General features: G+C 39.7%; 1 protein-coding gene across 9 annotated transcripts in view; it reads right to left on the minus strand.

Moving 5' to 3' along the window:
* Nucleotides 1–5,466: 5,466 nt before the first annotated feature.
* LOC124883862 (chloride channel protein 2-like) overlaps nucleotides 5,467–17,613 on the minus strand; it is a 231,731-nt gene continuing 219,584 nt past the window's right edge. For all 9 annotated transcript variants that reach the window (XM_047391271.1, XM_047391276.1, XM_047391272.1 and 6 more), the window contains 2 exons: nucleotides 11,324–11,410; nucleotides 5,467–8,576 (listed from right to left, as the gene is read on the minus strand). In XM_047391271.1, the coding sequence (XP_047247227.1) occupies nucleotides 8,382–8,576; nucleotides 11,324–11,410 (282 nt within the window). In that variant the 3' untranslated portion in view covers nucleotides 5,467–8,381. The remainder of the gene's footprint in view (nucleotides 8,577–11,323; nucleotides 11,411–17,613) is intronic.

The following is a 17,613-nucleotide window of genomic DNA, read 5'->3' on the forward strand; positions in this document are numbered from 1 at the left end:
GCGGACCAAACTCCTATCCCCTAGTAAAAGGCCCCCTGACTCCGTACTCTTGGAGTGGCCTCCACAGGGCACCACAAAGGACACGGTCGAATGCCTTCTCTAAGTCCACAAAACACATGTGGACCAGACATCTGCTAAATAATTTAAGATTTCTAGTGATTTGACAAAATAGGGAAAAGTTGAAGGGGTATATACAGGTCCTTCTCAAAATATTGGCATATTGTGATAAAGTTCATTATTTTCCATAATGTCATGATGAAAATTTAACATTCATATATTTTAGATTCATTGCACACTAACTGAAATATTTCAGGTCTTTTATTGTCTTAATATGGATGATTTTGGCATACAGCTCATGAAAACCCAAAATTCCTATCTCACAAAATTAGCATATCATTAAAAGGGTCTCTAAACGAGCTATGAACCTAATCATCTGAATCAACAAGTTAACTCTAAACACCTGCAAAAGATTCCTGAGGCCTTTAAAACTCCCAGCCTGGTTCATCACTCAAAACCCCAATCATGGGTAAGACTGCCGACCTGACTGCTGTCCAGAAGGCCACTATTGACACCTTCAAGCAAGACACAGAAAGACATTTCTGAACGAATAGGCTGTTCCCAGAGTGCTGTATCAAGGCACCTCAGTGGGAAGTCTGTGGGTAGGAAAAAGTGTGTCACAAAACGCTGCACAACGAGAAGAGGTGACCGGACCCTGAGGAAGATTGTGGAGAAGGGCAGATTCCAACTCTCCTGACCTGAACCCCATAGAGAATCTGTGGGATATTGTGAAGAGAACGTTGAGAGACTCAAGACCCAACACTCTGGATGAGCTAAAGGCCGCTATCGAAGCATCCTGGGCCTCCATAAGACCTCAGCAGTACCACAGGCTGATTGCCTCCATGCCACGCCGCATTGAAGCAGTCATTTCTGCCAAAGGATTCCCGACCAAGTATTGAGTGCATAACTGTACATGATTATTTGAAGGTTGACGTTTTTTGTATTAAAAACACTTTTCTTTTATTGGTCGGATGAAATATGCTAATTTTGTGAGATAGGAATTTTGGGTTTTCATGAGATGTATGCCAAAATCATCCGTATTAAGACAATAAAAGACCTGAAATATTTCAGTTAGTGTGCAATGAATCTAAAATATATGAATGTTAAATTTTCATCATTACATTATGGAAAATAATGAACTTTATCACAATATGCTAATATTTTGAGAAGAACCTGTTCTCTGAATGAGGAACTATAATCACAGTCCGAAATGGTTTGGAGCTTCCGATAGGGTTTCTTTAAGGAATGCCCTGTGTTTAGCTTCATCCATCTTTAACTCTGTTTCCTGATCCAGCTGAAGAAAAGCATCCCTGCACCATGCTGCTACCGCCACGGTTTCCTATCATGTATGGTGTATTCAGAATCAGAATCAGCTTCATTGCCACGTTTGTACTGACAAGCAAGGAATTTGACTCCGGTGCACTTTGTTCTCAATAATAAAGAACATCTTTTTAAATGTACATATATACACAGTTGACTTTACAATAGAATATAAAGTGAGATCAGTCCAGTATGCATGGTGTTGTTCTGGAACTCTGACTGTTATGTGTTTATCAGACAAACAGTCTGGGGGAAGAAACTGACTCTGTGGTGGTTGTTTTTTGCAGACAGCGCTCTGTACCGCCAACCTAAAAGGTAAAAGCCTAAAATGTTTGTGTGCAGGATGTGTGGGGTCTGCAGAGCCTGCTTTTTGCTGCCCTTTTCCTGACCCTAGACCTGTATAAGACCTGTATTCAGGGTGATGTGCAGAGTCATAATCATTCTAGCCATGACACAGAGGTGTGCCAAAGTTTACACTATAAATTGACATGATTGTCTTGGCTGAATACAGAACAGGAGCCTGGAACAATGCATCAACTAATCATATGGATCATGTAATAAGTAATGGAACAGAAGACATTACTAATCAATGACAATATGCTGTGTATGACCCACCTATGGCTTTGATGTATTATGATGATGTAGATGTTTTCATCTAATTGTTGGCATTATGATTATTGATTAATAAATATTTATCAAGAATTATAATTAAAATCATAATTTGAGAAAATTAATTTCTTAACCAAAAATCCTCATTTATGAATCGAAACCAGAGATGTCCTCTGGTGTTGTAATTGTGGCTCAAATCCCTTGATAATTACAGTTATTAAATTCTCAGTAATAGTTGATAACTATTATTAGATGTCAGTGTTTAATCAACCGTTTCTGCAGAAACGTGGGGAACTTTTGACCTTATTTTGACTGACAAATCATTCTCGCACCAAATAAACACAAACGCCTTCTCTTTATCTATGTGAATATTTATTAAATCAACAGCCCTGATACAACTCGCTCTTCCGATTCAATAATCTTCACCTAATCAAACATGCAAAGTCCTACTAAAAAGGCTAAAATATCTAACTAAACAACATAAAACATTGTATGAGATCAAACCAACAGTTATGGCAAAATACAAAAGGAATATGGTTGAATGAAGCTCGGGGAGGCCACTCCCAAAGTGTAGCTTACTTTCTGTAAGTCATAAAACATCCCCACCGCTGGGGGTGTCCGAGCACACAAAGGGTTGTAAATCTTTTGGCGGCTACTAATAAAACATGAAGTTGAAGACAAAGAAAATGGTTGATTTTCACCATAAGGTTATTATAGCAGTTCAGTTCCGCAGCGCACCTGCTCTCAGGTGTTCGCACAATAAAAACACAACTTGCGAGACTTGGCGGCCTCAGAAATCAACAGCAATCAAAGTTTCAATAAAATGTTGCATGCACATACAATTTAGAATACATTATAAGTGGCGATTCTAAATCGCACTAACATCCTACTCTGTCCTGCCCAGACTCTTCCTAATAAAGAAATAAAAGGAACGAACAGACTTTACTTGTTGAAGTCTTCCTTGGGCCAGAGAGGCAGAGAAAGGAGGGGGGAAGAGTTTCCACGCGTCCGTGGATAACTCAGAGAAGAACGGTCCGTTTCTTCTGGCTTCCTTGGCAGAAAAGCAGTATCACAGTCGACTGGAACAAAAACAAGGGTGGTGATTCCGTCTCCTTGAAACCTCCGCGGTTTTTTTTTTGGTCACGTGTTAAACCCACGTCGTCGATCGGTAAAGTTGAAAGCTTACAAGCCTTCTTATTCCTGTAAGCTTAATTCGCTTAGTTTTCTCGTTGGCCAACGGGGAGAATGAATAAAAGTCCACGTGGGATTTCCTTCTCCAGAATGATGCGCTTCAGATGCTGGTAACCGCGTCTCGGTTCCTGAAAAGCAATGGTGGGCCGTCTCATACTCTGTTATATAGTTGACTGTGGCATCAGAGCTGCGACGCCCCCATCCTATCAGCCGCGGTGCCCTCTGGGATTTGTAGTAGCGGACTGTCCTGGGATACAAAATGGCCGATGATGCCAGAAGGCCTGGTGGCATCCAGCAACGTGCAAATGGTCCAACATTCAGCAAACAAAATGGTCCAACATAACTTGTCCAACTAACGCTCTTGATTCCTGTTTTAATAGATCTATAGCGAATACGGGTAACAATGGATTTACATGTACTATTGTTCTGTGGCTTACTGAGAAGGGATAGGAGTACATGCACTATATTACCAAACGTATTGGGTCATAGCACCAAATCAATGAATTCTGGTGTTACAATCACTTCCATGGCTGCGGCTGTATAAGGTTTGGTGTGGAGAAACTTGACTGGACTGCACTGACCTCAGCCTTCTTGAAAATCTTTGGGATGAATTAGAGCAGAGGCTACAGTTCTGGTTTTCTCATCCAACTATGAACACACTCCTGAACCTTGAGGAAGATGTTTACAGAATGGATAAAGTTGCTATTGCTGGCAACGGTGGGTCCATCAACAAACTGGACCTCTTTGATTAAGAATAGGATGTCAACAAAGTTCAGTTACATGTAAAAGTATTCTGTCTGCAAGGGTCATCATTGGTTGAGTTTATTGTTCTGAACTGTTCCAATCTAGTTATTTTACAGGTAATATTTAGAAGAGAAATAAATGAAAAAAGGAAGAAAAGGACGTCTTTCTTTGCTGGATTGATTTTTGTACTTTATTTTGTCAACAGCCAACAGGGCTATAGTTTAACAACGCTTTCTCTGTGGGATGTAACCAAGGGGAACAAATCAATGCAGCAAAACAAAGAGTATCATGCAGGAGGCTTTCTTTTGTTCCTAGCAGCTATACACGGATCACTGCAGATCAGTTAGATTATAAAGGCTCACTGGGTTATTAGTTAATTTAGTAGAAACAGGGGAGCCTCCTAAAAAAAAAAAAAATACTTGTAGGTAGTAGCCACTACTAATCTTGTAATGGCACACCAATACCTAATGTTCTAATTGATTATCAGGAGGGTCACTAAGGTATGTTGCTGTGGTGAAACTCCAAAACTTAGGGACAGCTAAACAAAAAGCTTGATCCTTTTTAGGATTATTTTAAACACCTTCATACTCTGTTCATTTATGGTTTTTCAGAATAAGATGATGTTAAAGCATGATTTGAGCTGCTACTACAAAATTTAAAGTTCATAAATGTAAAATACAGCAACCTTGGTAATTTTTGACCTGGGCTTGCTATCATTTTACAGTATTTCAAAGGACAATTTGTTCACAAAACTGACTAGTTTGACTCTAATATTGTCACACATAGGGAAGTTAGGGACAGGTGGATGATAGTGACAGATTTATAAGTGGCTCTAAAGCACAAAACAAAATCACATGCATCGCCTCATAAATACTGTAAATGAGGCTGCTTTTCCCTCCTAAGATGTAGATTTAATAGGGTGTGGCCATTGCCCCCCTAGGTGGCACCACCAAGTCCAAAGAAAAACCAAACTAAATATGCTTTGTTATCGTAGGTCCATCTGTTGGAAAATGCTTCACCTCACTGATCCTTTATAGCTGAATCCGTTTAGGGAATTTCCCAATCTGACTCTGGAAGGCCAGTACACAAAAAAACTCTCCCACAGGAACAAAGTGATGCACTACTAACACCTTAATGTCAGACATGTCATCCAGAGGTCCTGGGAGGTCTCCTTAAGGCCTCAGAGGTTTGGTAAGACTACCCAGACTCATCACACTAAAAATGTGTAACGTGTATAAATCTGGACCATCAGAAGATTGACTCTTCTATTTTCTGATGCAGACCAGACCATCTTTGATTTTAGGGTCCGATTGTGGATAGGCAGTGGAAAACACTGAGTCTTTGACATGTGGAGGTATAAAATATTTATGACAAACTAAACTATCTAAAAGTTTGAGCAGTTCTGTGTTTGTCTCTATGGGGAATGTGAGAGAAAAACAAAAACATCAGTCCATGTGCATCCCAGCTGTTGCTAAAGGGGAATAAAAACAACAGAGGACAGGTGCAGAATGACTCTCAGACAAAAAGCACTCTCCAACACAAACACTCGTTTGTTAAAATCATATTTATTCAAAAAGCAATGTTTCAATTTTCCATGTGAAAAATAGTTCTGAATTTTGTTCCCCGCTCTCTCAGGTGTGGTCCACATGGCTTGCTGTACATTACAAGCCATGTGGAGTGGATGCAAGATCTGGTCTCATCAAACCCGCACAGGAGGGAGGGAATCATTATAAACTGACTCCCAGTCAGTGCCCAGGGGGGCTTGGATGAGAGCACCAGCTACAGTCCATGCAGCAGCTTCACCACAGAATCTTTCAGAGAAGGTTTCCAAAAAGCCAAACTGAGGCATCAAATGTGCAAATTAATGTGGTAATGTGGATTTTAATTTCCAGAGACTTCTGGGAAACCTTCCTCTACAAACAGTCAAAGATCTTACCATGCTACCTCTTCTTGTGTACATAAATCTTTTTACCCATTTCAGATTTCTTTACAAAAATAAGGTTATCTTGCGTTCATGTCATCAATTAAAACAGGACTAGAAAATGAGATGAACTACTGTTATTGCACAAATCAATTACCCACAAGCAGATCCATCAATAAAAAGAAAATGTACAACTTCTACAGTGATTAATGCGGGCTGAAAAAGAGCAGCGACCTCGCTCTGCAGCAGATGAGACGAGACGTCTGAGGTGAGGTGAAAGGACATGGCAGAACAATGGAAATCGATGAAAAAGCACTAACAAATGAACAGAACCAAATGAGTGGAGCGTTCAGCTCGCCCCGGATTGAGCAGACACCACGGTTGCTATGGTGATGACTGCACACCTCTGTGAAACATCATCAAACCACTTACATATTTGGGGACGAGTGTAAGAAGTGCCTCGTCTACATGTGTGTGCACTGTTTATTCCCACTGACAAAGAGAAGGAGGCACTTGTGGAATGAGCGAGTTCATTCCTTCAAAGTTAACTTCAATATTCTGGTTCTTCGGTTTGCCATCAGACACGCGCCGCAAGCTACAACCCTGTTAGTGTGTTGGCACTTCACAAATAAATCTGGACTGCAGATATGCTTCAGACTGAATGTTAAATATAAAAAAATAGCATTTAAACATTAAAAAGTGACAAAAGATAAACATGAAACAAAAAAAATCTCTTCTGAAACAAAAGAGAGAAAAGTCAACAAGTAAGATTGGTTAAGACATTATATCATGATTTTACATTACTACTGATATTAAATATATTAATCTGTATGTTTCTGACCCCCCCCCCCAAAGACCACACACCCCATTTAAAAATCAGCTAATGACTAGAGCTTACTGGATAGGAGGGAGATGCTGCACAATGGTAGAAAATACAGGCACAGGATGGCAAATCTATAACATCATTCACCCGTCACATTGTCTCTGTTGCGTTTGGTACGTTTGGATCATATAAAACAAATGCCACATGCTTTCTCTCATGCAAAGCCATGCTTTGTCACCGCAAACAGTTTCTACTCTGCAGAACCCAACCTAAATCTATTTAAATGCACTGAAGATTAAAGCGACATTGGAAGGTTGGGAGTGTTTTTAAGGCAATAAAATGGTGGCAAAAATCCTTGCCTGGTTCAAAAACATGCGCTGAGAAAAAACGTGGACCGGAAAAGAAGGAGGAGCTGGAAGAAATGTTTTCCTCTAAGTGAACAGAGAGAACATGGAGCCTGGAGAATTATGGAAGACATGAACGATGAAGTATTTAGTGTTATTTGCCATGTCAGTGATCAGAAAACACAGTGCTGTTGCACACTCATACCTCGGGCTCCTGGTTAACAATAGTCTGAAATAGTCCAGCAGGTAGACTAGTTATTGTGTCCGACTGAACATGTTAAAACGCTCCCCGTTGGTCAGTTATAGATTTCCTTCAGTGGTCATTGAATTTTTCATCAGCATATCATCTGGTACCATTATACAAGTGTGGTTTTTGTTGTGTCTCTGAGATGATGTAATATCAGCTCACAGGTAATAAATTCAGATTGATGAGCATCCAGAGCAGCTCGGTAGGTAACGTCTTCATTCTTCCACACATCCATTTGCTCCTGTCCTTCCTCCTTCCAGTCCTCTTCATCTTCCCTAACACTCTCAGAAACTCTGACTGAGCTGGATTTAGCTGGATGCCACAGCCACAGTATAAAAGGAGTGTACATTAAGGTGCCAACAGGCCCGTCGGCTCGCTGCGCTCAACATGAACGTCTAGCAGTGAAGGGATGAGCATGCGCAGGAAAAGACAAAGACGACATACTACTTCAGCATCTGTCCCCTTATCAGTTCAATGCTTGGTAGTGGGACAAACTGTAGTGATCCTCCTCACCACCTGATTTGCCAGGATTAGACCTCATCACAGATATCTGCAGAAATATGTTCTAAAGGCAGTAAAAAAAAAAACCAATCCTATAGGGTAAAAGTCATTGCTACGCTTCTCTTCATGCACACTCACATTTTCCCCTTTCATACATTCACACTTCCAGAGCATTACAGTATTCTCCCATGTTGTCACTGGGTAATTTCATAACTCAAGTGGAAGACAAACAAGCAAAACATATAAAATAATAAAGTCTACAAAAACATCCCTTTTAAAAAGACCCAGTCACAGCTTGGGAGATGACGAACACGTTATACTGTGGGTAAATGGAAAGCCATGGACACGTGTTTAGCTCTTCCTGTGGAGTGTCTGTCTGGGTCATCGCAAGGCTCCTGGAGGAAGCACCGGGCAGGTGAAGAAGCAGAAAGGTGGTGTTGGAGGAGGTAGAGCAGCAGATAAGGAGAGAGGAAAGAAGGCTGGCGTAGCAGAACTTTCTACATTTAAATAATGATCTGTGGCCCTGAGGAGTTTTGGATATTTGTGGCTTTGGAGATTAAAGACCTCAATTCATCCTTCACCTCCTCTTCCCCCACCCGCATCTCTTCCTTTTTGTCCTCCCCCTCACTGGGACCTCTCGTCGGACTCTGACGTGGCGTGTTCCCTTGGCAGCGACACGCTCCTGTGGCGGTCCCACAGCTTGTGGAGCTCAGTTGCCTCAGTCTCGCTGCTGCTGGTTCCGCTATCCCTGAAGCTGGCCAGAGGTGGACGCACCTTCACTCCTTTTACAGTCACTGAGCCCTCGATGGCTTTGCGAAGCTAAAAAAAATTATAGACAAGAAGTTTAGAACAGAACGGTACCAAGAAACAGCTAAGAATGTGTTGGATAATAGATAAAACTGATATTTGCTAGCTGCACCTTAGGGGAAGAAGACAAAATCAAATTAGGTTAATGACAGGCTTCATCAACAAGGACTTGTAGACTGAGATCAACGACAAAATTGACATGAGGAAGACCTTAGTGGCCAGACCGATTGCATGATTTCTGTATTACAATGAGTGTAGAGATGTTACAGCTGCAGCTACTAATTGTACTGAGGTACCAGTTGAGTGCAGGTTTGCTGTAATTATCACTCCATCAATGCTCAGATTTCCCTCTTAAACACCACCTTAGGGTGGTCAGGGATTTGAGTATCCCTATGATCCTGGGGTCTTCAGCAGCACAGGAGGGGTCAGACAGCTGCTCGATGACCTTCAGGAAGGTAGATCATGGTTGTTGATAGACCTTGGCTGGATTAGAGAGATTTATAGCATGCTTCTAGAGCCAGGCCTGGGAGCTCACAGTTACTGTAGATTCCTGGTGGTCAAGCCTAAAAGCCCCCCCCTTAAATGGGCGGCTTCTGGTTGCATGCGGAATTTAACAAATAAAATTTTATTCACTGAAATAGGCAGAAACTCGCAGTTACCTGTTGTTACCTGGTTAGGCAAGAGAAAATTGTACAAACTCAAAGCTTAGCGTAAAGTTTAGGGCAGATCATGCCCCAGTGTTTTTTTTTTATGAATCACAAGAACAACATTTCTGTAAGTCTTGTCAGCACACGATTGACTTCACAGATACATGTGACGACCCCTTACTGTCAGAAACATGAAGCAGAAGCAAGCTGGTGTGAACCAGTCTTGCCTGCAAACTCTTATTGAAGAAGCTTAATCCATTTTAGGTAAAAGCACCACAAACAAGGGTTCTGGGTAAACACAAAAAAGAATGGAAATCATGTACTTGAATGGAAATGTTTGTGACAGATGGAGGAAGTAAAAATGAACAGGGGACCTGTTCATTAGGCAAGTGTGCACAAGTTTGACTGTTTGCAGGTTAATTGAGACATTTCTTTGTGTTGAGTTCAACTCAAATGCATTTTGATTTTACAAAATCAACACTTTTCTTTTTATAAATGTGAAATATGTGAGATTATTTGCTTTGCACATAAATGATGTTCTTTAAATACATGAAGGGTAAATAGTTTTAAACAGCTTGCAAAGGCATTTCCTATGAACCACAGCTATATTCGTGAAAGTTGATTAAAAGTCTTTAAATGTGGAATTCTTTGGCTATTTTCTTGAATTATTTTATTATTTTATTTACTGCATAACTTCACCCTTGTTGGGTTAATATATATGGTTGAAATAAAAAAAAATTCTATTTTAGGGTAAATGAGTTCTGAGTTATAACCAAGTGTCCACATTGTTGGCATAAAGCTGAGTGAGCTGTTCCCAGATGGACTGCACTTGGGCCACCAGTTCTCACCCGCCCTATTTCTGCTGTGAACAGAATCTCAAGGTATCAGGAACAGTTTGGTTTGTGAAATTCTAGCTTCTAATAGCTGATGTGGTTCTGTTGGCATCTCTGAGCCATGACCTTCAGCATTCAACAGAGCAGTTTGCAGCCAAATGTGGAGGAGATGGTGTAAGAGTGAGCTTTTATACCATCTTAAGACAATGGATTGATGCATTATGGAAACTGAATTCATTTAGAGAATTTAGGACTTTCAGGCTAAGTCTATCTATTGGCCAACTAAATTTAGGTAATTATATAAACTTCCCAGCTTGTTTGGCTTCATATTAAGCTTCCCATTTATTCACCACAGTAAAATATCCAAGATGTTTTTAACTATACTAATTATACAAAAAACAATCTAAAACATGTTTTTAGCTAATTTTCATCCAAAGGGGTAATGGTTATTTACCAAATATTCATCAACTTTTTCATTTGAAACCTGATAAGTATGTGTTTCTTTCTTCATTTTTTAATGTACTGGATTTTGCTTCACATAATCTGTTCAGTTTTCTCAACACACTGAAGGAGGGCAGAAGTGTGAGAAAACTCTTAGAAAAAGCTTCATTGTTCTGAAGCTCAGTCCAAGTTAGACAAATATGAAGGATTCTTTGGTGAGTCTAAAATCAACCATCTGCCTGCTTCAGGAGGGAAAACAAGGTCCTGTTTAAAAATGTAACACAAATTCCTGTGAATGTTCTTCACTGTATGTATTACAGATGCTGTGATACAATAGACATGTCTATGGTGGAGGACAGCCTTTATCTGCTCTGGACCTTTCGCCTGATGGTGGAACAAAGCACATAAAACCCTTAAATGTCAGGGACCGGAAAGCAGTGACTGCACTTAGCAACAACCCTCTCTCCACTTCCTGGCCAATTCGAAAAGAGGGAGAGGTCTTGAGCCGTTTGGGAGGCAGGAGAAATGGAAGGAGAGGGACGTGAGCAGAGAACAGACCGAGACAATAGATAAGCGAGAGTAATTTGCAGGAGCCTTATGACTGTCACACTAAATCACAGGCAGATGAAAGAGGACTCATTAAAGATGACTGAGAGGTCTTAGTGTAAATGTATGCCAGCTTAGCACAGTGAAAGCATTGCTGATGACAGACCGTTACACTTGGTCACAGTTTTAAAAACAACAAACAGTGCTAATGGATGTCACAAAGCAGAATATGACCCTGGAACAATTATACATGAAATGCCACGTAAAAAAGGATGAACACAGAGACCCTTACCTCCTTGAGGGAAACCACCCCGATGAGACGTCCAATGCTGGTAACATAGGCGTGGTCGAGGCCCAGCAAGGAGAAAATGGTGTGAGTCTACAGGGAGGTGAAAGTGGGAATTAATCTTTACAACCAACCAGAGACAGCACTGTGAAGGGTTCAAGCTTGAAACGGAGCTCATTTAGGGCAAAGCACCACTGACTTTAATTATCCAACACTTAATTCACAAGATGCTCACTGAACATGTTCAGCTAAATTGGATACAGATCCTTTGGACATCCTGGGGCTGCATTTCTAAAAACATTCATACGTTCAAAAGGAAATAAAAACATACAGCATTACGCCTGATTTGCTAATTAGCTAAAGCTAATTAAAATCACAGTTGCAAAATTGGATCCTTTCAAACTGCACATTAAAAAACTTTTGTTATCTTACCTATGGAACAATAACAAAACAAATTTTGTGGCAGAGCATCTTTATTAGAGCAATAGGTAACAAGAGGCTCACAAACAGAGGTTTAACAGCCACATAGGACCTGGAACTGCATGTGAAGATGCCAAATAGCTAGGTGAGAAAACTGGATGGGACAGCTGAACAGAATAACCAGCGCACGTGTTGAGGAAGTGAGATGAAAGTTAAATCCTGTGGTTCATTATCAGCCTGCTTCAAAACATTTGGAATAATTAGATACAGGACAATTCAGCTGCCGAAAGGCTTATACTAGCACATTATTATCATTTGATAATTAAACTGGTCAAAAACAGCCATGATGTACAGTTCATGCTAACAAGGCACAAGCTTCTTACTTGTTGCTAAACAATATATAACAAAGAGGTTTTAAAAAGTTACAGTTTCAAAACCTGTTACTGTGCACTGCTAGTCAGCTGGCTTAAAGACGGTTCCGACATCTCTCCCTTGCTTATAAGCCAAATGTAGCTGACCGAGGTAATGCTGTTTGTTAAGCTAGGTTCACATTTGTACAATTATCAGGCATCAACAACAAAAGCTTTAGTTGTGAAAGAATCGTGAGATCTCTGGATCATGAGCTTTAATCAGTGGTCTGTGGTCCTTCAGTTTGACTGACTCACCAACACTCCAAACCAAAGCCAATCTAGAACAAATATCAAGCAGTGTCAAGCAGTTTGTTCGGGGCTTTAAAAAGCCAACTGCCGACTGGCTACCAGTGCAGATAGCCTGACTAATTAAACAGCTAATATCTGCTTTTCATGTGCCCAGTGCGACTCTATAAGGAGAACTGTAAAAGGCAATGCTTTGCCCAATAAACACTTGAAAACTACAGGGAAATTAAGTGTTTATTCTGCTTTTGCATAAGACTAAGCATTTACATAAAGAGCAGAAAGTTCATGTTAAACATTTTTATAATTAATGTTTTTCTGAATACATTCACACAGTAAAACCGTGGTCATTTGGCTCACGGTAATCATACTGTGTGAATTAAATACCAGTTAGTGTGTAATGCATACTATGCATCGCAAGAATATAAATTAGTGCGTTTTCCATAATGGTGAATTCAGACAAAGTTCCCTAATGGAGTCAACCTTACATAAAAAGCTACTAAGCCTTTCTGTTTGAGCCGGCTCCTCTGTGATGGTTTCCTCTCAACTGATGTTATTTTATGGTGCCACTGGTGAGACTGTGAGATGAGTAGAGTGTTGCTTTCAGTCAAGTGGGTCTAATAGCAGTAGGTACTCTCAAACAGCAGTTACATAAGGTTAGCAACAAGCTGGTGCTGGTCTAGTTTCAGAAACATGGGGGGGGCTAAAGCACAACTAAAAGGAGAAAGCATTATTACCAACATGTCCATGCTGTTCCCATCCTTTTAAATTACTATTTTGTAGCCTTAGGAGTTGATTAATGAAGCTATTGCTTAACCTAAAGAGATATTAAATCAGTTTTTAAACATTAGGTATAAACGTCTAAGCCTTGATGGGTCATCTCACACCCTGAACTTGCACACTTTTTCCAACCCAAATCTTTTCTCAATATTCACCACTCTCCTTACATATTTCAGCATTGCCAATTTCAGTTTTTAAGATAATTTGAGTATAAGCAATCCTGTTAGTACTTTTGTTTGTCTAGTTGCCACAAACCAGCAATTAGATCCTCCTGAACATCTTCACCAAAACCTAACAATGTGTTCTTTAACATGGCTCTTAAGGGAATGAAGCTGCAATAATTAGGATAGAATTGTTGCCAACAAAATGGTTTAATCACTGCAGTAGTATTCTAGAGAGACACTTACATATTGGCTTATTTCGGTTAACATGACTTTTCTTCTTAGCCTGTGTTTGTTACTGTGTAATTGTGAAGCTGAATATTAAATAGTTGAACTTGAAGATGTCCACTATTGAAGAGAAAACATAATAAGCAGAAAAGCGTCTAACCTCGACATTCGCAGCCCAAAAAACAAAAACAGCAGAAATAAAATGGATAATTCTGATGATTTTTAAAATTATTAGGGTTATTTGTGTCATTAAACCCAGTCATGGTCAAAGGTTTTAGCAGAGGTATCTACCCTATGTTATATAGTAAAGAATGATTAAACATTTAATAAGTTTTAAAGCCTTCAGAAAAACATAAAATAAATGTGAAAATAATTTTTTTTACACTGCTGCAGTTTTTTAGAAGTCTTGGCCTATTCCTGAGAAAGTGGCAAATTTTAGTCTTAGTGCTTGGAGTTGATTACTCTTTGTTGCAGGACTAGGCCACCTTTTGCCATCAAGATATAACAATGTGAAGTTGTGGTTTCAAAATTGCTGAAATGTTCCACCATACATTGCCTACAGTTTAAAGCCCTTTTTATGAAATGCCAGAGAAAATGATATGTAGGATAGGGTTACACAGCTCTAGACAGGTTGCCCATGTTGTGGCATAGATTTGTTTAAATCTTAATTCAGCCTTATTATAAGAAACAAGGAAGAACAATAATCATCTGCACATTCCTGTTATATTTGTAGTAATAAAGGACAGAGTTTAGGAACATGCTGTAAAAACCACCCCAACTCTGAATAGGCAACATGCTTTGTTTTCATTAGCATGCGTCAATACAAAATGATCAATTTAAATGATTATGCAGCCTCTAAACACAAAGTGCCAATAAAAATTAATAAGCGAAAAACTATATTAGTAATTTGGGACCAATATGAATTATTCTTGATTTTCTGCTTTAACAAAAGCAATTCAAGTTTTTCATTTCTAAGATTTTCGTGTAAATACTGTAAAATGAGGGTTTATTTAATTCAAGGTTATCCTACTGTGAGAATCATGTTGAATTCTGCTCATTGAGAACTGACCAGAGGTTCTCAATGGGATGAGATTAGGAGACTTTCTTGCCCATGGGTCTAAAATGTCAAGCTTTTAACATTTTCATTATAAGTTTTGAATCAGGACAAATAAATTACAAAGGTTCTGCCTTTTTTGTGCCTGAATTGTTGGAAGAAGACGAATAACATTCTGATCCCATTCTTCAGCATAGCCAGTGTTCTTGATCTTTGAGTAAGCCCCCTCCCTTATGTTTGAGTTTATTTATTCAGGACCATGTACACAATAGATAAGAAGCACTGCATCAGATTTAGCCAATGGCTGATTTCCATCTCCAGTCTTCTGCTGCTTGATCACTCCGCAAAATAAATGAAAAACTATGTGAACTGTCAGCACCACAATCTGCTGCCACAAAGTTCACATTTGGCAATGGCTATTAAAAAGTTCACAATTATTTCATCTCTAATCTTTTTGCCTGATTATAATATCCAGAACTTGTAGTATTCACAGCTGCAGGATTTCCTCTTGGGAATCACCAAAGTTTTATTTGACTTTATCTGCAGTGGAGTAGGGAGGATTTGTGCAGCTAAAGTAAAAGTAAAGACTGTTCATGTGTTTTGCTGCTGGATCAGATGGCTTTCATTTCTGAGGCCGGATACACTTTTATTTTGGATCCAAGGGAGACGTTCTCCATCTGGGATGTCTGAAATTGATCCCACAGTGCAAAGGAAATAAAGGCTGCCAAGAAAAAGATTGTTGGGTGTTTTTAGGCTAAAGCAAGCTGCAATGTAATTTGTCAAATAGGTCTCCCAGAGGAGAATGTAGGAGCTTTACTGAGGACACCAGCATCTCTTTAACTTGAAGTTCATTGATTGAGGCTGCTGCACAGGGTTTTTCACAATCAGCAGCACAGTAATGATCAGCAACCAAAGATCCAAGCTCCTTTAGGATGCGAATGTAGAAAGATTCCCAACACTCAATCACGATGAATAAATGAGTCGCTCTGCAGAAAATGTGCCTTTATCTTTTCTTCTAAATTAAATGTTAACACTAAACATCCATTCTATTTTTTAGCTTTGTTTGTCTATCTGAGTCAAAATTTGAGTTTCTATCATTGAAAAAAGATCTTTGGGAGAATCACTGGATTCGCCACCGTTCTGAACCTATATGGATGTTTCCTTTCCCTACAAAAGTATTCACACCCCATAAACCTTTCAATGTCACGTTACAACCACAAACGTTAGTTCCTTAATGCGATTATATGTGAAAAACCAACACAAGATGATGCAAAATTCAACATTTATTTTTAAGAATTAAAAACCTAAAAATGGTGGGTGCATTTTTAGTCCAGTCTTCGTACTCTTTTACCCCATCCCAAAAAGTCAAGTTCAACCAAATACTCTCAGAAGTCATCTAATTAGTAAATCGAGTCCATCTGTATGTAATCTCAGTATAAATCCAGCTGTTCTGTGAAGGCCTCAGATGTTTGTTAGGGAACATTAGAGAACAAACAGCATCATGAAGACCAAAGAACACAGCAGACAGGTTCAGGAGAAAGTTGTGAAATTTGAAGAGTTGGGTTATAAAACAATATCCAAACTTTGAACAACTCACAGAGATCAGTTCAATTCATCATTCAAAAACAGTGAAATGCAAACCTACCAAGGCATGGTTGGCTACCCAAGCTATATAAGTGCGGTTGGGTGAGGAGAGCACCCATGAGGCCCATTTACCTCTGCAAGAGTTGCAGAGTTTCAGGTGGGAAAATCTGCTAACAGGATAACTGTTAGTTCTGCACTCTACAAATCTGGCCTTTATGGAAGAGGGGTAGTAAAAACGCCAGCAGAAAACCAGTTTCTAGTTTGACACAAGCCCTGTACATGTACAGCAACAGAACAAACATGTAGAAGAAGGTGCTCATGTCAAATTCCTACATGGAAAATGCCGTGTGGTAGAATATTAACACTGCACCAGCCTGAACGCACAAACTACACTGTGAAAAACAGTGGTAGTAGCATCATGCTGCGGAAAAGCTTTTATCAGGGTGACAAAGCTGGTCGGAGTAGATTGAAAGATGGAGCTGGATGGAGCTTTATATATTCATGAGTTAAAATCAGAATCTGAATCAGCTTTATTGCCAAGTTTGTAGAGACATGCAAGGAATTTGACTCTGGTACACTTTGCTCTTAATAATAAAGAATATATTTTTTAAATGTACATATATATACACAAATGGCCCAGTCAAAGTCCAGAGCTAAATGAAAATGTAAATCTGTGGTAAGACTTAAAAGACTGCTGTTCACAGAATCAGTGCCCAATCTGACTTTTCTTCCTGCTGGGTAATGTGCAAAGTTTTTTGAGACTTGCACAGGTCATTGCAGCACAAGATGGTTTACCAAAGTAATGACAGGAAGATGAATACACACCACACTTTTCAGATTTTTGTATGTGTTAAATAGTTCAAGGAGGGTAACAACTAAATTACTAAAAACCAAAAAGCCTCACAGGTTCCTTTTTTAATAATCCTAAATGAAGAATTAGAGAGCACTTGTGGCAGACAAGTCAAATTACCAGAGTGGTTTAGGGCTAAAACCTTGTCAGCAGCAATTAAAGGGATGTACTGTTAGGTGCAGAGTTGGTCATCACAAAAAGGGATCTGTGGATGTAAACATCAATAAAACTAAAGGGAAATGGGAGGTAGAGATATTAGAACTTTGACACATAACCGCAGCTGGTTTGGGGAGCAGCGGCAGATGGAGTGGTGGCAGTGTTTAATGTGCTGAGGGAGATTGTGCGTGATATTGGCTTTTGCAGCATGCAGTGAAAGGAGGGAAGCGAAATAGATTGGGGCAGAATCCCTCTCTTTTAAATGTTTAAAGAGTATTCATACAGTGCCCTGAAGACTTCAGAGAGCCAAGGTAGTGTTATAAATGGGGGACATTAGGTGCTGCCACAGCGGCTGGCAAGCCAAAGCAGCTGTGGGTTAAAATACACTATTCCCAGGAGAGGTGAATGCA

The sequence above is a fragment of the Girardinichthys multiradiatus genome, chromosome 18 (assembly GCF_021462225.1).
Source record: "Girardinichthys multiradiatus isolate DD_20200921_A chromosome 18, DD_fGirMul_XY1, whole genome shotgun sequence".
Taxonomy (NCBI): Eukaryota; Metazoa; Chordata; class Actinopteri; order Cyprinodontiformes; family Goodeidae; genus Girardinichthys; species Girardinichthys multiradiatus.